Source organism: Trachemys scripta, chromosome 10 (genome assembly GCF_013100865.1).
Source record: "Trachemys scripta elegans isolate TJP31775 chromosome 10, CAS_Tse_1.0, whole genome shotgun sequence".
Lineage (NCBI taxonomy): Eukaryota > Metazoa > Chordata > Testudines > Emydidae > Trachemys > Trachemys scripta.
Window position 1 is genome coordinate 37,940,030 of NC_048307.1, and position 27,849 is coordinate 37,967,878.

Consider the following 27,849-nt stretch of genomic DNA (forward strand, 5'->3'; position numbering starts at 1 on the left):
GCTGTCTGCTTTTCAGCCTGGACAGGTAAGCTCCTCCGCAGAATACCCTCTGCAGCATCTCAGAGGCACTCGGTTGCCTCAAACTTGTGGGGTCAGTCCTTCCACCCTCACTTGAGCTCTTTTGTGCCCGCCCTATTCCCACAAGCTCAGTGCAGGTGACTGTTGCTCTTAGTCTCTTTGTTAGGGAGAAGGAATTGTTGTCTTCTAATGGAACCTCTTTCCATTTATCTAGGTCCTAGCTTTGGCTGCTCAGGAACTCTCTCAGCCCCAGGCCTCTGGGAAAAATAAGCCCTGCAGCACCCAGAGTCCCTGCATCCAGACCGTCTCTGGCAGTGACAGCTCCCAGAACTGGAGAAGGATTGTGGATGAGAGGATCAAAAGCAAGACACACCGTTTGGTGAAGGTGAGGCTAGGTTGCTCAACAATGGAAATACAGGAGCACCTCATACCACAAAGCAGAGAGAGCTGCAGTAGGGCTAACTCTGAGAATTGCCAGAATCCTATCTAGGCCAGGGACCAATGCAGCATCATGAAAGGGCTGGGTAACTTGGTTTTAAAAAAAGAATTCCACAGTCTTCTGCGTCTCCTTGGCAGGGGACTGCATCCAACTCCTTGAAGCACTTGCACCCCCACTCCTGCCCCATGTTGGGAGGGGACTGTCTCTATATCTTGAACTCCCTGCCTCACATTGGGAGCTCCCAGTCTCCACTCAGTGCTTCCAGGCCACAGAGCTGCCCTCTGCCTACCCCCATGACGGGGCTGTAGCTCCACCACTCATTTCTGAGCCCCTTCCTCCAGTCCCATCCTGGGAGCCAACCACCTCCATTTTGTATCTCTAACCCCCATAGCTTCCCTCTGTCTTGCATTGATAGAAGTTGTTGATTAACTCCCAGAGCTCCTTTACCTCCTGTGCTGGGAGGTGAGGCTCAGAAGTGAGGCTTATCTTGTGCATGTTGCTTTGCTTCCCCTCAAGTTTTCCCCCTCCCATACCACAGGGCTGGACCCAGACTGTGTAGAACTCCTCAGAGATGGGGATGAGGAGGAATTGGAAATGGGGAAGCCAACTCTGGGGAATTTGACTCAAGCATGCAGTGTTGAACCAGTGTAGGCCCAGCTGGTAAATGCCAGTCAGGGGCAATGTCAGGAGTGTAGGAGAGCAGCAGTGGTTGGTCAGGACACTGCAAGGTACAAAAGACACTTCAGTGCTAAAAAAAAAAATGCTACTACGGTGCTTTCCCCTCTCTGCAGCAGCTAGGTCTGATAGCACTGAGGAGTGAGGTCGTGTAACCCCTTCAGAGGCACTTACTGCAGCTGACTGTTTCCTCTCTAAACCTCTTTTCTCTTTTGGACAGGGTCAGTCTCTAGTGGAACCAGCTTGTGGCCCAAACAAATTCAGTTCTTTAGCTGGACATTTCTTCTTCCCCCTGATTCAGAACTTTGACAGGTGAGATGGCAAGTGCCTTGGGGTCCTGACTTACCAAGGGACTATGGCAACACATGACTGCGAGGGTGGACCTTGACCTTGCTCTGTTAATGTCATCAGTGAATGAACTGAGACACAGAGAGATGAGGTGACTTTCTCAAGGCCCCCAAGGGAGTTGGTGCCTGAGTCAGGAATAGAACTTCTGGAGAGCCACATACCAGTCCACAACTCAAATTCCTAGGCTATGTATCTTCCCAAAGTGACCATAATACAGCAGTGAATTGGGACGAGGGCTTGTGTTTTCAGAATTAACTAGGGATTTGGGAGCCCAATTGAGACAACTTAAAGGGGCCTCATTTTCAGAAAGTGCTGAGAACCTGCCCTCTGAAAACCAGGATGCTCTAAGGTGTGTCAAGTTGGGCATCCTGAAATGGAAGCACCTAAACTACTGGTCACTCTTGGAAACGTATGCCTAGTTGAGCAAACAGCTTTGCAGCAAGAAAATGTATGCTAACAAGCAGGGCTAATGGAAATAGCCTTCTTTGCAAGCCTAAGTGTGGTGTTAGTGCTGTTAGCCAACCCTTCTGGAGCTGGATTAGAGCAGACCAGACCTTGCATGAATTACAGGTCTTGTTATCCCATGTTTGGAGTCAGTGAAATTGGATCTTGAGCTATTCCTGGTCTGCTTATTGGAGGATGATAAAATGGAGGCTAGATGCTTGCTAGTCTGCACACACACTGGTGGGTTTTTCCCTCTTAGAGATTTATTGTAGCAGGACGGCTCTGCTGTAATGGTTCATATCAAGGCAGCTTCCTTCCTTATTTTTTTTTTTTTAAACTACAGTACATTCAGAAATATCATAAATAATACTAGTTGTCAGAGTAACTGGACAAAGCTTACTTGACTATAATACCCCTGCTTTGCTCATAGTTTCCTATTGACTAATTCACTAGTCAGTAATGTGCAGTGGTTTTCAGGGCCTTATCCTCAGCCCATTGAATTCAGTGGAAAGATTTCTACTGACTTCAGTAGACCATGGATCAGCCCCTGAAGAAGTTCTGCTGGACCAGTTTTCAAAGTCCATCTGATTATTTTCCTCCAACAAACGTGTCAGTGCCCTTAAACAGGGCCTGTTATACTCAGTGGCTATGCAAAGGCAAATGTATGTGTGCACTGGTGGGGAGAGAAAATGGTAGAGAATCCTACTTCGGTTATAGATTTGAGCAGTGAGCAATGATTAAAATAGGAAATCACTTTGCCGGGGTTCTTTCAGTTGCTCTGCAGTGTACTGAGCACAACCAAGCCATGCCTTAGTTGTACTGGGGCTAGGAAACGAACCCACAATTCAGGAGGCTGAATTTCAGTAGAATCTCCTGTTTTCCTGGTTTCTATCTGTGGGTAATACTGAAGCCCCATGTATCCCTGGGGAATATGGAGCTCCCAGCATCACAGGGCTGATCCTTTCAAAAAAAAAAAAAAAAAAAAAAAACTCTTCAGATTGTCATGTTCATTGTCTATAACTGATCAGAGAACAGAAGCACTAGACTGTGTTTGGTACTAGTCAGCCCATCTCTAGCAGTAAGGAAGCTCCGGGAGTATCAATGAAAATGGCTAGCAATCCCTCCCAACTTGGTGTCATTTGCATATTTTATAATCGTATACTCCACTCCAATATCCAAATCAATAACAAAAATATTAAATAGTACCGGGCCCAGGAAAGACTCCTGCAGCACCACACTAGATACACCCTCCCAGTTTGGCAGCAAACAATTGATTACTTTTAGTACAGCCTTTCAAAAGTTATGCACCCCCATTATAGTAAGTTCATGTAGATGACGTTTCCCTAATTTGCTTATGAAAATATCATGTGGGACAAAGCCTTCCTAAAATCAAGATATATCATGTCTGCAGCTTGCCCCCCAACAACAAGTCCAGGAACTCTGACAAAAGAAAGGTAGGTTGGTTTGGCATGATTTGTTCTGGCAAATCCATATTAATTATTACTTATAACCCCTCTCCTCTAGGTGCTTATAAATTGAGAATTTAAAACTTTGTTCCAGTATCTTTACAGGTATTGAAGTTAGGCTGACCAGTCCATAAGTCTCTGAGATCCTCTCCCTCCCGCCCCCCTTTTTAAAGACAGGCACTATGTTTGCCCTTCTCCAGTCCTCTGGAAAACTCTGATTTAATTTACTTGGGGGGTGATGAGGAAGAATGAACATCTGTTAAGTATTTTGAGATCCTCCTTAAATACACTTCCCTGATTGAAACTATAGTAATAAAAATAAGCTGTCAGCAGGACTGTGTAGGCAGGAGGTACAATGGGGGATGCCGGAGAAGCATTTGGATGGCTCTAGCCTACTCCAGGAGTCTGATGGACAGGGCTCTGTGTCTGGAAAAGAGGTGGAGCATGGAGAGTGATGCTTTGCTTTTGGAGGATGCTAAGCAGTTGTTCCTTTGAATGGCCACAAGGGGGCTCTGACACTAACAGTCCAGACAGTTCACGGCTGCGACTCTGAAAACAGTCCAGACAGTTCATTCAGTAGTGGAAGGACATGACTGAAGTTTTGGTGCTATGCATGGTTATCAGGCAACATTCCTACAAGCTATTACATCTCAACTGTAAGGCGCTGCAGTCTGTGGCCCTGGATAGCCCCCATGGCCACAGTGTTGCTTCCTTCACCTTGCCAGGTGCTTGGATTCATAGTTGACCAAATCTAGGCAGCAGTTTAATGTTAGTCGGGTAAGGATGCTCTAAGGTAATTAAGGGCCTGGGCAAAGTCCTAACCTGCCTGAGGAAGGCATGTTACAGACAGCATTAATACTGTCTCAGTTCTGATTGTTTACAACAAGAAAACGGGACCTGGCATTTGCATGTATTTCTTCCTAGTTCAGCCAGACTTCACCAGCAAGCCAAGTCAAAAGTTCCCCTGGCCAGATGGTGAGCAGTGTTGTTCTCCGCACACTTTAGGGGGCACATGGGAGCCTGTAGATGTGGTGGGAGGCATTCTCCATTTTACTTTGGTAGCCACTGTCTCCAGGACTGAGATTGCCAGTGACCAGCTGGACACAAGTATCAGAGGGGTAGCCGTGTTAGTCTGAATCTGTAAAAAGCAACAGAGGGTCCTGTGCCACCTTTTGAGACTAACAGAAGTACTGGGAGCATAAGCTTTCATGGGTAAGAACCTCCAGAGGCAGGTATAAATCAGTGTGGAGATAACGAGGTTAGTTCAATCAGGGAGGGTGAGGTGCTCTGCTAGCAGTTGAGGTGTGAACACCAAGGGAGGAGAAACTGTTTCTGTAGTTGGATAGCCATTCACAGTCTTTGTTTAATCCTGATCTGATGGTGTCAAATTTGCAAATGAACTGGAGCTCAGCAGTTTCTCTTTGGAGTCTGGTCCTGAAGTTTTTTTGCTGTAAGATGGCAACCTTTACATCTGCTATTGTGTGGCCAGGGAGGTTGAAGTGTTCTCCTACAGGTTTTTGTGTATTGCCATTCCTGATGTCTGACTTGTGTCCATTTATCCTCTTGCGTAGTGACTGTCCAGTTTGGCCAATGTACATAGCAGAGGGGCATTGCTGGCATATGATGGCATATATAACATTGGTGGACGTGCAGGTGAATGAGCCAGTGATGTTGTAGCTGATCTGGTTAGGTCCTGTGATGGTGTTGCTGGTGTAGATATGTGGGCAGAGTTGGCATCGAGGTTTGTTGCATGGGTTGGTTCCTGAGTTAGAGTTGTTATGGTGCGGTGCATGGTTACTGGTGAGAATATGCTTAAGGTTGGCAGGTTGTCTGTGGGCGAGGACTGGCCTGCCTCCCAAGGTCTGTGAAAGTGAGGGATCATTGTCCAGGATGGGTTGTAGATCACTGATGATGCGTTGGAGAGGTTTAAGCTGAGGACTGTAGGTGATGGCCAGTGGAGTTCTGTTGGTTTCTCTTCTGGGCCTGTCTTGTAGCAGGAGGCTTCTGGGTACACGTCTGGCTCTGTTGATTTGTTTCTTTCCTTGTGTGGGTATTGTAGTTTTGAGAATGGTTGGTGAAGATCTTGTAGGTGTTGGTCTCTGTCTGAGGGGTTGGAGCAGATGCGATTGTACCTCAGTGCTTGGCTGTAGACGATGGATCATGTGGTGTGACCGGGGTGGAAGCTGGAGGCATGAAGGTAGGTGTAGCGGTCGGTGGGCTAGACACAGTGTTTCCTGTTGACCTTCCAAGTCACATTCTGGCAGGTTTGAAAAGGCAATAAGAAAACTTGCCAACCCAAAGGAACCGTGTCTCTTGCATTGCAGGCCTCTGGTGACCTTTGACCTTTTGGGAGACGATCACCTTGTGCTGGGAAGGCTGGCGCACACTCTGGCAATCTTGATGTACTTTGCCATCCACACTGTGGTAAGGAAGTTGAGGCCCATAATGCAGCACTTGCTGACTGCAGTGGGGGTGAGCCCCGAGATGGCCTTTGAAGTGGCATTGGAGCATGGTGCCTGCTGCACTCATTGGGGAATGATCTCCGTGTGTAGGGGGATGCCATACCAGTGAGCAGCTAGCAGATGCTGTGGGATGGGCCAGAGAACAGGGCTGGGAGCTAGGAATCCTGCATTCTGCTCCCTGCGTGTACTTGGGCATGTATCTTTACTGCCTGTTTCCCCATCTGCAAAATGGAGTTAAGAGTTACCTTCCTGCTTCCCAAGAGGGGCCTGAATGGAGGAAAAGCCCTCAGTATGTGCTGACTGCTATAAGAGGCATTGAGTTCCCCAGAGACCCATCTGGGTGACTTTTTCCCATTGTATGTGGTCCTGGACGTGGACAAATCAATATCCCTTGTGGGTCAGTGTGTGAGAAGCTGTCTATTCACTGTGTTCCCCTCAATGCAGGCAGCTGCTGCCATGGGAAAGTCACTGCTGGAGTTCGTCTGGACCCTGCGCTTCCACACAGACTCGTGAGTTGTGTGTTTCTATGGTTATTTTGGTGATGGGAAGATGATCAGCTCGAGGGCCAGGTGCTCTTACTGGGACTTTTCAATCTCAGACAGAGAGAGTATTGCCTGATGCCTATGTGGATGATTTAATGCACCATTCTCTTTGCTCACCTCTGCCCCCTTCCCCACCCTGCTCCATATGAGAGCAAAGCCTGCAGTGCCGCATGCAGGCAGAAGAGATTGATGTAGGCAGGAGATGGGGCTGTCCTTGGGAGCCCCATCAGCACTAAACACTCCTTTAACCCTAGTATCACAGCAGCCATGATAGTTTTGGCTAAGGTGGAGCTTTCATTGCCAACTCCTGTGTCCTGGCACCTCACTCACCTTTTGATTTGAAACCTCTCGAATGTCTTCTCTGTCCAGAGGTGCAGTCAGTGCATGTAGGAAGCATGGCAGAAGTCTTTTGGACCCATTTTTGAGTTATCCCTGAGGTGGCTTCACCATGCAAGATATTTTTTCTGTAGGAGCTCAGAGTAACTGAATGGTTGTGATTTTAAACCATCACAGCTGGAAGGGTATTGAGCAGATCTTAGCCTTTCTGCTCACCCCCAGCCCAGGCTTCCACAGGCTCCCAGCCTCTTCTGGTCCAGGGAGCAAGAGACTGGCCCCAGATCTGCTGCGTGGCAGCATAGAGCTGAGCAAGGGGACCAGGCCTGCCAGTTCTGATTAAATCCCTGCTCACTAGGAGTCTGGTTGTGCTGGCAGTAGCCATCTGTGAGAAACTTGAGGGCACTGCAGTAAAACACTGTGTAGAGAAGAGCAGCTAATATGGTGTGTAGGTGAAAGGAAGAGAGAAGCTGCAGCTTCTCACTGGGTCATTGCTTCTCCATCAGGTATGTGCGTCAGGGCCTCCTGTCTGCAGTCTCCTCCGTCCTCCTCAGTATCCCCAGTGAGCGGCTGTTGGAGGACATGACAGATGAGTTCTTGGAGACCCAGTCCTGGCTGGAAGGTGAGGGGTGGGGGGAGGGGATGGTGGTGGTGGTAGTAACAGGGTGTAGTGTCTGTAGGACCAGAAGGCATAAGGGATGTTTTGCTACTTTCTTTGGGCTGCTGAATAGAGCCTCATGTTGAAGTGCATGTATCATTTGTGTTAGGAAGGGGCCAAATTATCAATCCAGTACAGTCCTTGCTGCAAGGGAGGGTGTGCTGCAGAGGCATCCAAGGTGCACGCCTTGGGCCAAGTATGGCCTATAGCATTCTAACATAGTCACCCTCACCTTCCGTAGGGAAATACGGCCTATGGAGACTACAGGTCCCAGAATGCAGTGCACTTACGCCAAGCACTGTGTTCCCTCATATTCCATGGACTTGTAGGCTGGACCTTCATGTTTTAAATTACTTGCAGACCTTGAACTTCTGATAAGCAACCAGTGTGTTCCTGAGCTGGCAGAATTTACACAACCCAGGTGCACTGGGTGCATGGAGAATGGGGAGCATCCTCATACCAGTTTTCATGGTGGCAAAGGATGAGAGCAGGAGGGCATGGTCCTTTCTTCCAAATTTCCTAGTGCTGAGGGAATGAACATCTGGTCTACAAAACAGAGTGATTGACTCAGCCAGCTTGCACTGCAGGAGTGTGGCCTGCAGCACATGGCAGCACGTATCACACAGCACTGCCTTTGAGGTGACATGCTGGAAACTTGCAAGAGGAAATGGCACTGTATGCTCTCAGCCTCTGGCTAGGTTTGGATACACTTCTGTGTGCTAATTTGTCCCTTTACTATTCTTCTGCCCTCTGTTGGTTTCCTTCACCATCCTGACATTTTAGAAAACTGGCTTCCCATGGGGGCTGGGCCGGAAGTGACACCGACACAGCCGGTCTCTGATCCCTGCAGATTATATAGCTCTGTGCCCTTAAAGGGAAAGAGCAGCCACGGGGGCCAGAAACTCCACATTTCCCATGACATGGTGTGCGCTGAGGGATCTGCCTCCCTCTGCTGTAACGTTCCTGAGGGCAAGGGGAGTCTTTCCAGGAATGTTGTAAATGTCTGAGGAATTCAGTACAAGGAACATTGTGGTCTATCTGTCTTTAACTAGCTGATAGTTGTAGCTGTACTTGGCAGGGAGAGGGGCAGGACTGGGATAGCAGCACCTCCTTTGTGTCTGAAACTAGTCTTGTGGATGCCTCTTCTGGTGCTAGGAAGATACACTGTATCAGTGGTGATGCTTGTACAGACGTAGTGAGCACAGTTGAGTTCAGGTAGCATGGTGATAAGAGCATAATAATTGCAGCACAAGCCTGCACAGCCCCCTCATACACACAAGCCTCGGTTCCTGCCCCAAGAACTTTACTTTCTAATTCCATCCCAGATAGAACCAGTCTGTCACATGCAGTGCCCTGGATGCCATTAGAAAGTCGGTGGTTTCCATCAGGTACTACAGAATTCCTCTGCACTTGGAACGGGAAACAACTGAGCTGTCTCTCTCTCCCACTGCTGCGGAGGACTGGTTGGCAAATGCTGATTTGATGGCCATCCCTGAATGGGAGAAGCTGCCCCGAGTTGGAGAAGGCACATCATTCTTGCATTGGTCACTTCTGATAAGCTTCAGCTGCAGAGCATTTTGAGGACGAGAGTTCTAAGCAGCATTTAATTTGTCACTTTCCTTATTCTGCCTCATCCCCTTGGGTAGGTTATGCTAGGTCCTGCCCTTAAAATTCAGTTACTCCATCAACTTGAAGGGATTATGTCTTTTCTTTGGCTCAGCTGCAGAGGTCCTTGGAGGGAATCCCCTTTACCCCACATGAGGCCTGGAGCAGTTTGCAGGGAGTGTGTCTCTTCTCATGTCAGGACTTCACTGAGGTGCAGGGTCATTCCCCTTTTCTCCCTACCCCACCCTTGCAGCATAGTTAGCTCAAGCTCCATGCTCTGGCATCCTCTCCAGTTGCATATCACAGGCTGAGAAACTGGGGCTGTACACTCTCATATGGCTGCTTCCCCCACCTTGAGTATGGAAACACCAGCCTGGAGCTCTCCCTGAGTTTATAAATAACCCTACTCCAGCCGTGTGAGTCATGTGCTTAGGCTGACACAGTGCTGGGCTCTGAGCACACCGCTTGTGCGTACAGGATATCCTCACACAGACTCTCTGCTCTTCCAGACTCTCTCCTGCTCTGACTTCCTGAGTGCATCCTGAGTTTTTACTTTGAGCCCATTATGGGCCTTTGAAATACGTTTCATGGATGTTCTGCAAATGCTTTAATTTACATGCTGCTCACAGCGCCAGGTCTGTGTGAAGGCACCATGATGGCTTGGGCCTGTCTTACACTTCCATCAGCTGACTGCTAGTGATACTTAGGGGCTATTCTTATTCTCCACTACACCCATTTGTGCACATGGTTATGTGATCTGTTGGTGATTCTTGTGTGCACATAGTCTGTTTGTACACAGTTAGAAGCTGCCTTAAAACCTGGCCCTTCTTTCCCTGATGTCAGGTTCCCACACCACCTACATTACCTGCCCCCATGCCACTCACTTTGGAATTAACATTCTAAGTGTTAGTGTGCACCTGGGTGAGTGAGCATGCACCATAGGCTAAAACCAATGTTTGGTCTAAGCAATCTGAGTGTAGATATCTCGCTGGAGATAAGTTGAGTATCATCTGGGCAGTATGAGAAGTGGGTTAGTTTCCTTTCACTGTTATTGGATTTCAGCAGTTCAGGAAAGGACTGTAAAGAGCATCCTTGTTTTCCTCCTACTCTCAAATAATAGCACTGTCCTCTTTTGCAGATGTAGCAGAGAAGGACCCAGATGGGGACTGCAGGAGGCTGGCCTGGCAGAACCTACTGCTAATGGAGAACTTGCTAAAAAAACTCAGAAGTGTCCCTTCCTAGTTGTGGGGGGAAATTGGAAACAAAGGTGACCTCCACCTAACACACTTGCCAGCTGGGTGTTCATAGGCACTGCTGGGCTGCTTCACCAATCACCTGGCTGGAGAAGAAAAGGGACAGGGTGTACAGCTAAAGCCAGGGAGCCCAACTTGACACCTGGACTTTATAGTGGGGGCCAACTTAGTGAGCTATTTGCTATCTGGTACAGGGTGTACAGATGCAGGAAAATGGACTAGTTCTGCCATCCTCTCTACACCTCCCCCTCTCCAACCCACTCTGCACCAGCTATATTTATAGCCTTGGCAGAGTTGAATGTTCAGCTAAAAATATAATGAAGACCTCACAGCAGACTTCTCTTCAGGAAGACAGGAGGAGTGGATGTGGCCACTTACCTCATGGGGCTAGCTCCATGGTATCCCTGTAGTGAAGGGTTGAGGGTCTCCTAGCAGTCAGCCTTTGGCAGGCAAGTTACCAGCCTCCTGGGAGGGATCATAGATGAGGGTTGGAAGAGACCTCAGGAGGTCATCTAGTCCAACCCCCTGCTCAAAGCAGGACCAACTCCAACTAAACCATCCCAGCCAGGGCTTTGTCAAGCCGGACCTTAAAAATGTCTAAGGATGGAGATTCCACCACCTCCCTAGGTAATCCATTCCAGTGCTTCACCACCCTCCTAGTGAAAGTGTTTCCTAATATCCAACCTGGACCTCCGCCATTGCAACTTGAGGCCATTATTCCTTATGCTGTCATCTGCCACTACTGAGAACAGCCTAGTTCCATCCTCTTTGGAACCCCCCCTTCAGGTAGTTGAAGGCTGCTATCAAATCTCCCCCCCACTCTTCTCTGCTGTAGACTAAACAAGCCCAGTTCTCTCAGCCTCTCCGTGTAAGTCATGTACCCGTGCCCCCGATCATTTCTGTTGCCCTCTGCTGGACTCTCTCCAATTTGTCTACGTCCTTTCTGTAGTGGGGGGGGGGGGGGGGGGGGCAGTACTCCAGATGTGGCCTCACCAGTACTGGATAGAGGGGAATAATCACTTCCCTCCATCTACTGGCAATGCTCCTAGTAATGCAGCCCAGTATGCCGTTAGCCTTTTGGCAACAAGGGCACACTGCTGCCTCCTATCCAGCTTCTCGTCCACTGTAATCCCTAGGTCCTTTTCTGCAGAACTGCTGCTTAGCCAGTCAGTTCCCAGCCTGTAGCAGTGCATGGAATTCTTCCATCCTAAGTGCAGGACTCTGCACTTGTCTTTGTTGAACCTCATCAGATTTCTTTTGGCCCAATCCTCCAATTTGTCTAAGTCACTCTGGACCCTATATTTACCCTCTAGCATATCTACCACTCCTCCCAATTTAGTGGCATCTGCAGACTTGCTGAGGGTGCAATCTATTCCATTGTCCAGATCACCATTAATAAAAATGTTGAACAAAACAGGCCTCTGGGGCACTCCACTTGCTACTAGCTGCCAACTAGCCATCAAGCTGTTGATCACTACCTATTGAGCCCAACAGTCTAGCCAGCTTTCTATCCACTTTATACTCCATTCATCCAATCCATACTTTTTTTTTAACTTGGTAGCAAGAATACTGTGGATTGAGTGGTTTGTTGTAGAGATGATTCTGGTCAAGAGTTACACATTGTGAGCAGCTCCAGTAGCCTCCTGCCTAGTGAAAATATGCATAACATTAGAGCAGAGACACTATCCACCAGGGATGGTGTGGGGGAGGAAGGGCTCTCTAGTTTCTAGTTACAAGGTGTCTTTCCTCAGGTGTGCATAGTCTTAATATGGTTGGAAGCTCTGCAAGCAGAGGAAGGAGACTGAGTACTTCACATGCTGCATTCTATACTAGCATACTATTAAAGAGAACCTATTGCTAAAAGCTGGAGCGTCTTGTTCTTAAAGTGGGACTGAAATGAGTTATGCCTTAACACCAAACTGCTCAATATTTGTGAAATCTCACGAAGGAAACCAGCCACTCCAACCCTCCTGTTTAGCATCAGGTAATATGGAATGTGTTTAGGTGGCTGCTGAAAACACATTGTTTCTCTTGCCAGGGATAACAGCAGGGACTAAGGCCATAAATTTTGCTGGCATAAGCGCTTGTTTTTATTATGTCGCTGGGAGTGCTCTCCTGTTGGCATAATGCAGCTATATGAGCACTTATAGAAGCACAGCTGTACCACTCTAAGCTTTTAAGTGTAGATATGGCCTTAGATAAGGACAGTGCTAAGATGAGATTGAGGGGGAGAGATTGACAGGTCTGATCCTGCCTCCGAGCTTAACCTAGATATTCAGTCATGAGGCTTGTCTGCCAAGTCCAGTGAGAATGGTTCTGATGTTTCACTAGGAATATTTTCTCCATTAATTAATTGGGACATCCTCTCTCCTAGAACTGGAAGGGACCTTGAAAGGTCATCGAGTCCAGCCCCTGCCTTCACTAGCAGGACCACTAGCCCCAGATCACTAAGTGGCCCCTTCAAGGATTGAGCTCACAACCCTGCGTTTAGCAGGCCAATGCTCAAACCACTGAGCTATCCCTCCAACCCCAAAATCAAGCACAGAATTTTGAACTTTATCCACTTTAAATCCAGGGTTTGGTTTGGGAAACAGGCTACATCTTAAGAAAACTGTGCACGATAAATTACTCAAACTCCAACCTACGCAGGAGTGGAGGAGGTAGAATTTCTTCTTCCATAACTGCAAGCTATACTCCAAGTGATCCTTTGCTAAATTAAATGCAAGATCTAGAGGGACTAGTTAACAGGGAAGAAGTCTCCTACTTCTGCAGAAGGTACTGATTTGAATTTTGATAAGGCTTTGCATGACTCTGGCACTGCTGGACCCATACTCTCCTAAAATGGTATTTAAAAAAAAAAAAAAAAAAAAAAAAAAAGCCTTGCTTCCTTGAGTTTTGACTCTCAGGGAACAGCTCACCGTGTTGTCCTAGTGGTTGGTCCTTTAACAGACCAGAGCTATCTACTATTTGAGGCCTTGTCATATCATTGCGAAGTGTATCTTAACTAAACTGCTTTCTGTATGCATAGACAGAGCTAGACATGCTCGATTCAGCACTCACTTTTCTGCTGCTCCTCCACTCTGGGAGTAGGATTAGCTGATGCCTTAATTAGGATTGGACATTCATTTTTTTCCTTAAAAATTTATTGAAGTATTAAAAGTCTCTCTAAATTTGAACATTAAAAAAGTAAGATTTAAAAAAAGGAGCTGTCTGAGGCCCAACCTGTCCCTCTGCCCTGCCTTGGTGCTTGAGCTTTAATAGTTTTGCTTATACATAACAAATGAATCTTCTTAGTATGACCCAAGCAGACTACAGCATCAGGCTGTGCATTACTGAAGAATTTGACTTTCTGCCCTTAATAAGCCTAGACAAGGTAGCTGGGGCCTGTAGCAATTGCCAGGCTTCCTCACAGCAGTATGTGACTGTTGCCAGTTTACATAGTAAGCCATCAAGGATCCTCGACTTCATCAGCTACATCCTCTTCCACCTCCTTGTTGTCTTCCATGCTGTTGTGGCGAATTCGTTCTGGGACAGGGTTCCGGTTCCAGGGGATGCCCAGCCCTCTGTGAACTGCCTCAATGGTCCGTTCATTCACATAGTAGGTCAGGTTTACACATGGAATTCTTTTCCGCATCTCCTCCAAGTATCTATAGGCCTAGGGGTAATAGATGGTAGGGTATCAGGCATGAGATATGTTCTTGTTATTCTCATATCACAGCAGCGTGGCAAAAAGCATCTAGATACGTTGCATTCAGATACAGTTTGCTAGGCTCAGACCTCCCAGCCTATTCAATCTGAGTTACCAGTGCAGGGCTGGCTTACCAGTTCCCTTCAGCTACCTGCAGGGTTTGTCCAATATTGGTATTAGCACAGAGGGTACTGCAGTCTCAGTCCAGGCATCACACTAAACTGTTCAGTGTTGTTGGGGATTCCTAGGAGGCCTGTGAGATGACTCTCTAGAGGGACTAGAGCCTCCCAGGTTAGATGAGTGATGGATACTCACCAGCCCTTTCCAAGATTTAAAAAACAAAACAAAAAAAACGGAACTGGGGCCTTCACTAACCCCTAAACTTTTAGTAAACCCTGGAACTTTTGCTTGTTTTTGCAGAAGAGCAATAACATGGAAACCAATCAATAGAATGAAGAGTGTTTTAAATAAAAGCTGTGATTAGCATTGAAAACCAAAGGACCCGGATTTTCCAATCCCAGCCCTCTGTCCTCTGCCTTGATACCTGAAGCACTGTCAAGGCTAGAGATGTCAAACTTTGGTTTTAGTTCTTCTGAGGGTACCCAAATTTCTCAGACCCACTTTTAAAAAAAAAAAAAAAAAAAAAAAAAAAAAAGGTGAAATAGAGCATTCCTGAAACAAAATATGTAAAATTGATAAAAATGTCACTTTCATTGCTCCATGGTTGAGCCTGCCAGCCCCAAGAGCTCTGGGGCAAGGTTCTTGGGGCTGCTAGGGTCTAGGGCAGCCCTGCCATTCAGATTAGGCCAGAGCCAAGGACTCTCAGGCTGCCCTACACCTGAGCTGGGAGCCAGCTGGCCCCAGGAGCCTGGAAGCCCTAGGATCTCTGGCCCTGGAATAGTCTGCGTCATAGGGCTGCCCCAGATTCTGGGAGCCAGTCTTAGGACTTCCAGGTGGGGCTGCCAGACTTTCTGCTGCAGAGCTGTCAATTCCAGAACACTAGCAGGTTTCCAATGGATGGATGTGTAACATTACACATTCCATTACACACGTAAACCTGTTACTGGTCCAGGAAAAGTTTGATCAAATCTGCACTAGACTTGGCAAAATGTTTTGCCTAACGACTCACCATTTTTCAGCTGAGAACATAAGAACGGCCATACTGGGTCAGACCAAAGATCAATCTAGCCCAGTATCCTGTCCACCGACAGTGGCCAGTGCCAGGTGCCCAAGAGGGAATGAACAGAACAGGTAATCATCAAGTAATTCATCCTGTCACCCATTCCCAGCTTCTGGCTAAGCTTCATCAGAAAATTTCTGAGTGGCTCTAGTCAAGACAGCTTGTAATAAACAGGTTAGTGCCCAGAGCGGGAGAGCAAGATGCTCAGCACCTGGCTGGTCCAGAACAGCAGGTTACTTTTAGTTCAAGGCTTGTAATCCTGTGCCATTCTGCACTCTGCTGTTTGGCACTTCCTGCTCTGAACAAATGACTCATCACTTCCCCAGATGGCTACAAATTAATGATTTCCCATTTTTTCTGGGCCAGCCAGGTGGCTGTCGGAGGCGCAGTGCAATTGCAGAGAAATGACCAAAAATGACCTACTGCTCCTCCCTCTCTATTAATGGCAATGGTTATGAGTATCCCAGGAGCCCCCTCTGTATATGTTACTCTCCAAGTCTGTAAAGTAAATTTCTTTCTCCCACCACAGATTAAATATGGATTCAGTCTTGCTGCTCCTTTGGCATACCCTACACTGGGATCAAAACTGCAAGCACCACACAGTGCTTAGCAGTGATACTTCAGCTCTCTTACAGGGCAAAGGTCAACATAAATACTCCAAGGGTAGCTGTCTACTTTGGCACTTCTACACTTGCGAAGGTTGAGAGTGTACAACAGTGAGCTGCATTCCCTAGGGATGCAAACATTTAGATTGTACACCCCTTTGTCTTCCTCTATACAGTGCCAGAAACATGCATGATGCCCAAATAATAACTTACCATCTGGAATTCCTCCACCTGTAAGTAATGTTCAACCAGAAAGCCCAAGACATCGCCTAGGCGGATGGTACTGTCAAGGTCTGGCTCGTCTAGGAGAAGCTCACACTGCCTGATTGCCTCTTTTGGGTCCTCAGAGTAAACTCTAGTGAAAGAACAGGTTGAAACTGTAAATATCCCATGGGGGGAGGAGACAGATTCTCCCTTATTGCATCTGGCTCTCAGCTGAACCACAGTTTGAGACCTGTGTATGCCCCTTAGCCTCCCTTCTGTAAGATGGACATCCTCATAGTATCTTAGCTCCAACTAGAAGGGTAGGCAGAGGCTTCATAAATCAGCACATGAGGCACTTGCCTCAAGGCTACCTTTTACTCAAAAGTCAACCCCTACACCCATATGGTTCCCTGAGGCCAAAAGTCTCATGAGTGCTTTCAGAAGTAAGTCTCCTGAATGGGACTGTGTTGCTGCTAAAGCAGAGAACTTTCCTCAGATACAGATTTTCATATACATTGTGTGCTTTGAGCACAGCAAATTACCTTCGAGCCTGGATGAATCGCTTGACCAAAGCCATCTTGCTTTGAAAAAGTGCCAGTTTGCTCTCCTGCTCTAAAGGACTTCTTGTCTTTGCCTTTGACAGGCACTTGAATGCCTCAGTCAGTGCTCCCTGTGCTTTCTCATAGTTCTGATATTCGTCGATCTCCACCTACATAGAGAAGACAAATAAGATAAGTGTCCTGTTCCCAGCTGTCACAAACCAAACTTCTCTGAGAATGGACAGGGACATACCTGAGCACAGGCATCATAAAAGCCAGCTAAGAGGTCAAGGGCCTTTCCCTTGGTATAGAAGCTAATGATGTTCTTCATAATCTCTGGGTCCCTTCGCCAATCCAGTGACTGTAGGTAGTTGGCTGCCATGATATAAATCTCCCTCTGTCTGGACACTCCAGCAAAAAACACTATTTTCTCCGTGTCGCCAGACTTCAGCAGTGCTCTCATTGCCTGCAAACGGGAGAACAATCATTGCTGTTAGCAATGTAGAAACATGAGGAAGCAAGCAACCAGGCAGAGATGGGTAGAAACTCCTGGATACCCTTTCTACAAACTGAGGTACAATTCTTGGAACGTGAACAGGGAGATCTCATGCTGACAGAGGGGCCCTGCAGGGTTTGAGCTCTGAGAACAGGCAACTCTGGGTGGGCTGGCAAGTATTATTTAACATGAGTATTTTTGTCTTAAACCAACTCGTGGTAGCCCTGAGATTAGTCCCTCAAATCAATCATTTTACCTGCAGATTAGAAGTGTATTTTGGAGCTCCACACCTACAATGCCAAGGGGTTCAAACATTAGTACTGTAGCTTCTCCTCACCTTCAGCTTGTTTCCTGCTTGAGTGTATTTCTTGGTTGCCATGTGGTAATTGCCTTGCCGCATGCAGCAATCGGCAACCTGTTCCAGCAGTTCTTTCCTAGACTCTTCAGAGAGCTCCTTTGAGTCCTTAGAGACAGTCATCTTCTCGGCCATCTCCTCTGTGATGGTCAGGTTCTGATTCAAGCAAAGCTGCAGGGCTTCATGGTACTGGTGAAGAGTGAGAGAGCAATGAACTGCTGCTAACTAAATGTTCTGCACCAGAAGGACCTCAACCACATTTAGCCGGCTAGAATTCAAGTCTACAACTTTTTAGCCTTTTCCAACTGTGTGAATGGGTGCATCTGAACTCTGCAAAGGCCAGATGATTAGGACTCAGACAAGCTGTGCTGCAGAATCTTAACTTCAGAGATGGCCCTAAACCAAAACCCTGCAGCTGAAGACCCTGATCTTTGAGGTGACTCCAAATCTGAAAGACTAGGCTAGGCCGTAGCTATATCAGGGGCTGAGCCAAAACCCTGCATCAGGGAACTCTGAGAATTCAAAATCCAGATAGAAATTCTGCAACTAGGGATTTGTTGCAGTGTGGGGAGGGCCCAGGAGGCAACTCAGCTCACTCCTGAGCTCTGCTCTTCTACAGTCACATACTGTAGAGTTCACAGGAACACTGCAAAGGCTTTACCTTTTTGGCTGCTAGCAGCAACTCCACGGCCTTCTCGTGCTGGGCGTGTTCAATGAAGAAGTCAGAGCAGCGTGCCAGCAGGGCTGGGTCTGACTTCTCATCCAGGTCCTCAGCAATCAGCTGCAGGGCACCAAACTGCTGTGTGGCAAAAGCCAGCTCTAGTGCTTTGGAAAAGTGTCCTGCCTGCAAAACCAGAGACCGCCCTTTAGTTTTTCCCTCTCTTGTACTGATTGCATACAGGTTTCATGGCAACAAGCCATTAGGAAAGAGACACCAGATTTCTGCCGCAGAGCTCTGGCAAAATCAGCAGCTGCTGTGCCTCCAGTCCTTTCCTTCTTGATCAGCAGGCTCTGTATGAAGGTCTCCATTAGTTATTAAGGCCAATTAACCCAACATGAGGTGCAGAGAAACATACAGTAGCCCTTCCCAGCTGCCGTGACCTATATGCCTGCCATTCTGCTGCAGAGCTACCACACTATAAATTCAGAGAGTGGGGACCTACTGGCTGGCCAGAAACTCAGAGGATTCTCTGTATTCTGCCTCTAGTACAGCACTTGGTGCAGAACTTGTCTGCTCAACTTCAGCAGGCAGACAGAGGAAAGGAGGCTTGCACAGCTAAGTAGGAACCCCTATTAACTGATATATAAAAAGCACTGATTGCCTGTGCTGGGAGTCTTCTGCAGTGATGCAGCGCCTTCCCCACCAATATTGTCTTGTAGTGAATGCGGGCTGATTTATTGGCATTGGACAAATGCGGCTGGAGGCTACAAAGTACAAAGTGAGTTCATCTCCCAGATATCATCTGAAATGTGATGTATGTCACAAGTGAAGTGAAATAGGTGGACTCAATCAAGTCCCCTGGGACCACGTATTGATATTACCAAAGCCATCACTCAGTTTGATACTGATTAAAGATTAGATATGATGAAATTTAATAAGGACAAATGCAAAGTACTCCACTTAGGAAGGAACAATCTGTTGCACAATACGAAATGGGAAATGACTGCCTAGGAAGGAGTACAGCAGAAATGGATCTGGGGGACATAGAGGATCACAAGCTAAATATGAGTCAACAATGTAACACTGTTGCCCCCTCACCCCCCCCCCCAAAAAAAAAGGAAACATAATTTTGGCATGTATTAGCAGGAGTGTTGTAAGCAAGACACTGGAAGTCATTCTTCCGCTCAACTCCACTCTGATAAGGCCTCAACTGGAGTATTGTGTCCAGTTCTGGGTGCCTCATTTCAGGAAAGGTGGACAAATTGGAAAAAATCAACAGCAACAAAAATGATTAAAGGTCAAGAAAACAACCCATGAGGGAAGACTGAAAAAATTGGGTTTGTTTAGGATGGAGAAAAGAAGACTGAGGGGGGACATGATAACAGCTTTCAAGTACGTAAAAGGTTGTTACAAGGATGAGGGTGAAAAATTGTTCTTGTTAACCTCTGACAATAGGACAAGAATTAATGGGCTTAAATTGCAACAAGGGAGGTTTAGGGTGGACATTAGGAAAAACTTCCTATGGGGTAGTTAAGCACTGGAATAAATTGGCTAGGGAGGTTGTGAATTTTCATCATTGGAGGTTTTTAAGAAGAGGTTAGACAAACACCTGTCAGGGATGGTCTAGTTATTAGGTAGTCCTGCCTTGATTGCAGGGGACTGGACTAAATGACCTCTTAAATTTCTTTCCATCCTACACTTTTATGATTCTATTATTAGAACAGCAAGTACTGCTGCAGGTCAGTTTGAGGGGCACTGGCAGAGCTGTAGAGGGGGCCCAGGAATGGATTAACAAGGGGTGCTGCACATCAGGAATGGATGCAGATAATCAGGTATTCAGCTGATTTGGTAGCTGACCACTGTAGTGTCTTGGTCTCAATTGAAAGCTTTATACTTCGCTGAGTCAGAGTTACCTTGTGGTACAACGTGACTGCTCTGTCCATTTGTTCCCCCTTCTCTTCATAATAGCAGGCTGCCTCTATCATGTCTTCTGGGGAACTCAGCAGAGCCAGATTCATCAGCTGGTCATCTAGATTGTTCTCCTACTCAAAAGTAAATAAATAAAGATATCCTATCTCCTAGGAGTGGAAGGGACCTTGAAAGTCATCAAGTCCAGCTTCCTGCCTTCACTAGCAGGACCAAGTACTGATTTTGCCCCAGATCCCTAAGTGGCCCCCTCAAGGATTGAACTCACAACCCTGGGTTTAGCAGGCCAATGCTCAAACCACTGAGCTATCCCTCCCCCCATCTTCAAGCAAATACTCTATGATTACTTCCAGCACAGCAGACTTCATAGTGCCATTAATTACCTACCCTACAGTTTTATACTGCCACCCATCACCACTGTATCTGACCACCTTCCATATAAAATCAATAGCAACAGCAAAGTCCCTAGTGAACTTCATGGAGTTTCTGGTCTTCCCTTTTGTGGGGTCAAAACTCTGCTTGGGGCAGCATTTTTGGTTTGTTTGTTGTTGATTTGTTTATTTCAGGAGAGGGTTTTTTGTGGGGAGGGGTACTTGGGCTCTAAAGGGGTGTCAGTATTGTGAGTGTCGCATTACAGACTCCTTCTCTCCTAGAAGGTGTGGGTAGGAACCAATATAATCAACTACACAGTTATATAAGCAAGCAGTATGTCATACTTTACATAAGGAGAAGGCCCACGCTAATCTCACAGGTTGGCTACGTTTTCTGATGTACATGGCCTGAGAGATGCCATTGGGGGTGAGCTCTTTGCACTCAGGTGTACATGCTGTCATACCTTACACAAGCGGATGGCATTGTTAAATGCCTGGGCCCTAGTGTAGAAGTGCACAGCCTGCTTGATTTCATCCTGGCTCTCGTACTGGCGGGCCAGGTGATAGGATGCTGCCCAGTTTCCTGTTTCATTCGCTATTTCAGCAGCCTGAAAAGAGAGCCAGACCCTTCACATCATGCCCAGATTAAACACAAGAACGTGGACACTCCTGGGAGCAGTGGGAAGCAGGCTGCCTTACCTTCTGGATGTTGCCCTGAAAGCAGTAAACACGGACCAGGGAGAAATAATCCTGAGCTAACTCATAGTATCTTAGTGCGGATTCCATATCTGACTGGCTCTCCAGATACTGTGCCCACCATTTCCACAAGCTCCTAGAAAAGAAACAAAATAAGTGATGATGATGGTAATTAATCATTGGAACACACTACCAGGGGAAGTGGTGGATTTTCTCTCTCTTGAAGTCTTCAAATCAAGACTGGCTACCATTCAAGAAGATGTGCTTTAGTCAAACACAAGTCTTGGAGCTCAATACAGGGGAAACTGGATGAAAGTCTCTGGCCTGTGTTACTCAGCTCTCTCAGTCACAACTCTAGTAGCACTAGCTCGCCAACAATACAGTGGGGTCCCTTCTAATGAACAAGATTCATGACCAAAGCAGACAAATGAACAAACTTCCAGCACTGCATGGTATAATGCATTAGCAAAAGTGTTCCCTACTAGCATGTTTCCTCTCTATTGAATTAACCTGGAAAATCTGAACGCCTGGCAGCAAAGTGTTAAAACAAGTACTCTCAAACCTGAAACTCCCCCCTCAGGATACCACTCCTTCACACACTTCAGGTAAGGGAGGATGTAACATGGCACTAACTTATCTTTCATCTTGTTGACATAGATCTCCAAGGCTTGTAAATCTTCAGAGAGCATCCTGGGCACCTCAAACCTATGTGTGTCCGATTTCTCATAGCTGTGTAGAAAAAGGGCACATTAGATGGTGGATATCAGTGCTTTGTGGCAAACCGCTCAACTGCTATGTTAATCCATTTTATTTTAGTTCTTTAGTCTCTAGAATTAACAACAATACTAATAATACTCTGTCCTTATACAGTGCTTTTCATCAACTGCAGGAACAGTGCTGGCCGAGTGCCAATATGCCAAGGAAAAATAAAGGCCAAGGTGCTGCTGAGATAAGACCAAGGTGTGGCGATCACTGAGATAAAAATGGGTGCAGAAAAATCAAAAATCTTATTGGGGCCAAAGAGCCAACATGCACATCGAAGCCCCCACTATACCTAGCACAGCTTGTACCAGGAATGATTGGGAGGCTGGGTAAGAGATGGTAAAGGATATTCAATACAGATCTTGTCTCCTCACCTCATACACAAGTCTTCATATTGCCTGCTCATCTCCACTGCAATTTCACTCTCTAACCCACAGTTGGAAGGTTGCTCCTTTAACTGTACTAACCCATCTATCTGCAACTTTCTCCCCTCCTTCTTTCCCATTAACTGAATCACATCGCCTCACACACAAAACCCTTTTTTACTCCTGAGCTAGAGCATGTTGTGACCTTACATAATAAGGGAACCATGCATAAAATAAAATTTAAACCAGTATGATGCATTCTAAAAACAACTTCCCCACCAACTTTCCCAGGATCTCAGCAGCCACTGAAAAGAATTCTGGGTGCCACATAAGCATCAGGTTCATAACACATGAGCCACAATGAATCCCTGGGGTGCCAGGTGGATCAAGAACTCTCCAACACAAGGGCTTATGCATACAACAAGGTGCAAAAGGGAAGGCTGGTCTGGTGGTTAAAAGCATAGGCTTTGGAGACAGGAATCCAAGTTCTAGTCTTGACTCCACTGCAGACTTTCCATGTGAACTTGGGCAAGTCAGTTAACCTCGCTGTGTCTCAGTTTCCCCCATTGCCAGGTTTATTTTAATAATAGTTTGAGATCCTCAGATGAAAGGTGGCAGAAAAGGGGAAAAACTGGTTATCTGCCAGTAGCAGACAGCCCTACCAATTTTGCCTCTGCTGTCCACAGCAGTGTGCTAAAACTCAGGATTTCTTGTGTTCAGAACTAAGTTCTAGGTGCTCGGCCTTTTCTACAGGAAGCTGCTTACTAGTTGAGTGCAAGATTGCACTCTGCAGTGGCCTCCAGGTGTTTGGCATAGTTGTAGTATGTGGTGCGCAGGTGAACCCGATCATGAGTCTCAGCTATTTCCATAGCTTTCTGCCACTGGTCAGAAGCCTGATAGAACATGTTCAGGAGGTCGTAGCGCTTGCAATTCTTGTACAGCCGCTCTGCATCTTCCTGAAAGGAGAGCGAACAAACAGTGAAAAGTTATCTGGATTTGCTGAGTACTTTACAGGGATTACATCTAAGCAGTAATGAGTGATAGCTTTCTGATTGCCTTCTATGATGAGAGAACTGGCTCTGTGGATATGAGGAAAGCAGGGGATGTGATATATCTTGACTTTAGCAAAGCTTTTGATACGGTCTCCCACAGTATTCTTGCCAGCAAGTTTAAAAAGTATGGATTGGAAGAATCATAGAATATCAGAGTTGGAAGTCCAACCTCCTGATCAGAACAAGACTAATCCCCAACTAAATGGACTATAAGGTGGATAGAAAGCTGGCTAGATCGTCAGGCTCAACGGATAGTGATCAACGGCTCGATGTCAAGTTGGCAGCCCCAGGAGTTGGTCCTGGGACCGGTTTTGTTCAACATCTTCATTAATGATCTGAATGATGGGATGGATTTCACCCTTAGCAAGTTCGCGGATGACACTACCCTGGGGGGAGAGGTGAATAGGGTCCAGAGTGACCTAGACAAATTGGAGGATTGGGCCAAAAGAAATCTGATGAGGTTCAACAAGGACAAGTGCAGAGTCCTGCACTTAAGATGGAAGAATCCCATGCACTGCTACAGGCTGGGGACCGATTGGCTAAGCAGCAGTTCCGCAGAAAAGGACCCGGGGATTACAGTGGACGACAAGCTGGATATGAGTCAACAGTGAGCTCTTGTTGACAAGAAGGCTAACGGCATATTGGGCTGCATTAGTAGGAACACTGCCAGCAGATCAAGGGAAGTGATTATTCCCCTCTATTCGGCACTGGTGAGGCCACATCTGGAGTATTTTGTCCAGTTTTGGGGCCCCCCATTACAAAAAGGATGTGAACAAATTGGAGAGAGTCCAGCAGAGGACAACAAAATGATTAGGGGTCTGGGGCACATGAATTACAAGGAGAGGCTGAGGCAACTGGGCTTATTTAGTCTGCAGAAGAGAAAAGTGAGGGGGGATTTGATAGCAGCCTTCAACAAACTGAAGGGGGGTTCCAAAGAGGATGGAGCTAGGCTGTACTCAGTGCTGGCAGATGACAGAACAAGAAGCAATAGTCTCAAGTTGCAGTGGGGGAGGTCTAAGTTAAATATTAGGAAAAAACTATTTCACTAGGAGGGTGGTGAAGCACTGGAATGGGTTACCTAGGGAGGTGGTGGAATCTCCATCCTTAGAGGTTTTTAAGGCCCAGCTTGACAAAGCCCTGGCTGGGATGATTTAGTTGGTGTTGGTCCTGCTTTGAGCAGGGGGTTGGCCTAGGTGACCTCCTGAGGTCTCTTCCAACCCTAATATTCTATGATAGGTAGTGCACTTCTGAGCAGTTAATTACTCCAGACCGCGGATTGCATTGCATAGTAAAAAGGATTAAGACAGAGGGATTTGAACCTACTAAATATACGTAGCCTGGAATATCAGCATTGTGACTGAGAAACTGGATGTTTATGTGAAAATAAAGAAAGCACTCATATCACAGCATTTACTGGGTGATATTAACCAGGGGTGGGAGTGACATGAGCAGCCACCAGTCATAAAACTCTGATTGTGACACAACACTAAGCCATTTGATAATGGAGGTTATCAAATGGCTCATATTGGAGTTACTCGCTGGCATAACCATTCTGGGCTGCGGTAGGAGAGACCCATTACCCCAGTTAAGGAGTTTGGGAGAGCTTTGCTAACTTTGTAGCTGTTTTCTCACCAACAAGGATTCAGCACTTAGAGAACCCTCTCACTCCACATTAGGTCCCTGAGACACGGATTATGTTCTTAGATTATTAATGCAGACCAAAACCTGATGCCTTTACTTATGTCAAACTTCCACTGACTTCATTTAGAGTTAGAGCCTTAGGATTTGGCCCATGGTGACACAAGCAATAAACAAATTTAAAACTGCTATTTTTAATCTTTGAGATGGACTCCTGTGTCAAGGACTTTTCCTGCCCCACCCAACTGCTTTCCAGTTGAGCTCTGTGTACAGTAATGGAGATACGCTGTGGCAGGACAGAAGGAGCAAATTCTGTTTCCTCCTGATTCCCATTTCTTTTCAGAGAAAAATAAACCCTAGATATGGAAGAGTCCTGTTAGTTCCTATTCTAGACCCTCTCCTTACTAATGTAGGATTGTTTTCTACAGAACATTTGCTAGTGTTTTTCCCCAAAACTAGTTTTAAATGTCCAAGCAGAGGGGCTTTCCCCACTTCCATTGAGCCTAATAAATCTCACTGTCCTGAAGCTTTTTACAAATATCCAGCCTGAATTTTCCTAGTTACGCCTTTATACCACCCAGAACAATTCCTCCACCATTCATACCCTTCAAATATTTGTAGGTTGTTAGCACATTCTGATCTTAGCCGAATTCTACATATTCAACTCTTTCAAATCTTTCCTCTTGTATACGAATCCATTTCAGGATCCTAACAATTTGAGTTGCTTTTCTCTGAACTTCCTCCTATCCATTAATATTTTTCTGGCAATGAGATGCTTAAATTTGAAAGCAATACTCCAGCTGCAGTTGCACCATGATGTGTAGACAGACCATGAAATCAAAGCTCCAAGATGTGGTGCCTCTGAAAACAGCGCCCAAAATTGCAATTTCTTATCTAATTCGTGGTCTCCTATGAACCTTGGATTCTGTCAGCTGTGCTGCTTTCCAGCTTTCTACTCCCCACTCAGTATGATTTTTCTAGATGTATTAACTTGTATTTTTCCAAGATATATCTTCTTTTCATTTTCTACCCATGTTTTTAACCTCTTGGACCCTTCATTATTTCTGCCCTCCCTGGTATTTGCAATGCTTCTCAATTTAGTATCATCTGTGAATTTTGTTAAAACGCTGTTTAGTCCTTCTTATACAGATCATTAATGGAGACATTAAATAAGAGCTAATCTGGTACCAGTACATGGCTGCTTATCATTACCCTTACTTTATAGTTCTCCAGCTAGTTTTCAGTCCACATGACAACGTGATTCTCAAAGCCAGTTTAGGTCCCAATTTTATTGGTGGAGTAAAGATACTATTCAAAGGGCTTGTCTAGACTCTCATAAAAGGTGTCCAAAGGGCAAGTTGTATTTTAATATGCCTTAGCGGGTGGAGGGTGAACTATTGGCTACTCACTAGGTTTCTCCTCTACCACCTAACACATGTTAAAATACAACTTGCCTTTTCTACACTCCAGTTTGAAAACGTGAGTTAAAATGTTTTAGCTAACCCATTTTAAGAAGACACCATTTATTTTAGCCTAGACAAGTTCAGAGTGATTAAGGACAGCAGAATCAAGCCCTAAGGTTTGTGAGACAGCATATCAAATGTTCCACAACAGTCCAAATATATATTACCTAAATAATGTTTTCCTCATCTGGTATTTTTAATGCTATATATGTTTTTTTAAAAACAATCATGTTTGCCTGGGAAGATTCATTTGTTATAAACCTATCCTGCTTATGTCTCATTATACTGTAATCTCTAGAGGTCTAATTCAGCCACTCTCACTCATATTGAGTAGTGCCCATAATGCTGACTGTAGAACAAGGTCCTACTCAAGGTGAGTAAGTGGCAGAACTGGGCCCTACATGTTTAGAAGGTGCACTCCACCCCCATTATTATTTGTTTCAGTATTTCAATAGTGGTAGAAGTTTGACTTGTGAGAAAATAACTGTCAGAAACCCCTCTTTACTTTTTAGAAAATTAGTATTGCATTTACTGTTCTCCAAGATTTTTGCACCCTGCCCAGACTTTGCAAAAATACTTGTCATTAGTTACATTGTCTTCACATGCGAGGATGCATGCATATCTCACTCAGATTGCTGACTGACTCTGGCCTTTGCTTATTACTAGAAAATGGGCAAGTTGCCACAGTAAGCCCTACCAGCATGCCCAGCTGAATCGCCAACATGGCCACTCTGGCTTCCACCTCTGGTTCTTGTTCCGCCTCCCTTAATGCCTTAGCTCCTCTGGCATGACCCATGTTTCCAAGGCAAACTTTGGCAACATCCAGCCTCTGCGTCTTCACACACATGCGAGCCATATTCTCCCAGACTGCCTCACTACAAGAAATGAGAAGGCAAAGGGGATTTGTTATCCTGAAGAACCTCCCCACACAATAGAAATAGGGATGGGATTCGCTAGAGAAAAGCTTTCTCCAGTACAAGGACAGTCCTCAATGTATGCAGAGGATTTGAAAGAGGCAGTGAGAGGGGAAAGAAGCAGTCTGTTAGAACTTTTACACTTACTGTATATAGGCAAACAGATATACTATAAGAAGAGCTTGCACACTTGCTGTGTGGGGACTAAAAGAAATTTTGTTTCAGATTCCTCTCTAAACAGAAGCAATTATATTTATTATGCAGCCTCTGGGTTGATTTGCATAATTTAAAATGTGAAAATTAATGATAATGCCTACAACTGGTAGGAATAGTCTCCAGCCAGGTACTGCCTATCATTTAAAAACAATCTACACAAAACTCAAGAAAACTCTTGGGTATGCAGATAAGCTTTGCCCTGTGCTTTGAAGCTCAGTGAGCTGGGACTCTGGGGAATTGAATGCAGTTCTTGTGCTGAGGTCTTTGCACTGAAAATGCTCGGCTGCCAGTCTTCCACAGTTCAATCTAGTAGTCGCATATCAGCTAAACTCAATAGTCAGGAAAAAGAAGAACAGGAGTACTTGTGGCACCTTAGAGACTAACAAATTTATTAGAGCATAAGCTTTCGTGGACTACAGCCCACTTCTATATGCATCCGAAGAAGTGGGCTGTAGTCCATCATCCGACCACACCA

At 46.0% G+C, this 27,849-nt stretch overlaps 2 protein-coding genes across 12 annotated transcripts in view; one reads left to right on the forward strand and one right to left on the reverse strand.

Annotated features, from left to right (window-relative positions):
* TELO2 (telomere maintenance 2) overlaps positions 1 to 22,857 on the forward strand; it is a 56,456-nt gene extending 33,599 nt beyond the window's left edge. For 3 of the 6 annotated variants that reach the window (XM_034784215.1, XM_034784209.1, XM_034784210.1), the window contains exons 16-21: positions 233 to 403; positions 1,353 to 1,444; positions 5,715 to 5,814; positions 6,297 to 6,361; positions 7,234 to 7,349; positions 10,129 to 10,845. In XM_034784215.1, the coding sequence (XP_034640106.1) occupies positions 233 to 403; positions 1,353 to 1,444; positions 5,715 to 5,814; positions 6,297 to 6,361; positions 7,234 to 7,349; positions 10,129 to 10,232 (648 nt within the window). In that variant the 3' untranslated portion in view covers positions 10,233 to 10,845. The other 3 variants (XM_034784213.1, XM_034784214.1, XM_034784211.1) reach the window with 3 other exon arrangements.
* The window catches only part of IFT140 (intraflagellar transport 140), a 247,720-nt gene continuing 232,347 nt past the window's right edge, over positions 12,477 to 27,849 (reverse strand). For 4 of the 6 annotated variants that reach the window (XM_034784204.1, XM_034784203.1, XM_034784206.1 and 1 more), the window contains 12 exons: positions 26,942 to 27,119; positions 22,857 to 23,047; positions 21,598 to 21,693; positions 20,968 to 21,100; positions 20,733 to 20,876; positions 19,885 to 20,013; positions 17,972 to 18,154; positions 17,293 to 17,499; positions 16,713 to 16,925; positions 16,463 to 16,629; positions 15,930 to 16,071; positions 12,477 to 13,898 (listed from right to left, as the gene is read on the reverse strand). In XM_034784204.1, coding sequence (XP_034640095.1) covers positions 13,692 to 13,898; positions 15,930 to 16,071; positions 16,463 to 16,629; positions 16,713 to 16,925; positions 17,293 to 17,499; positions 17,972 to 18,154; positions 19,885 to 20,013; positions 20,733 to 20,876; positions 20,968 to 21,100; positions 21,598 to 21,693; positions 22,857 to 23,047; positions 26,942 to 27,119 — 1,990 coding nt within the window. In that variant the 3' untranslated portion in view covers positions 12,477 to 13,691. The remainder of the gene's footprint in view (positions 13,899 to 15,929; positions 16,072 to 16,462; positions 16,630 to 16,712; positions 16,926 to 17,292; positions 17,500 to 17,971; positions 18,155 to 19,884; positions 20,014 to 20,732; positions 20,877 to 20,967; positions 21,101 to 21,597; positions 21,694 to 22,856; positions 23,048 to 26,941; positions 27,120 to 27,849) is intronic. The other 2 variants (XM_034784207.1, XM_034784208.1) reach the window with 1 other exon arrangement.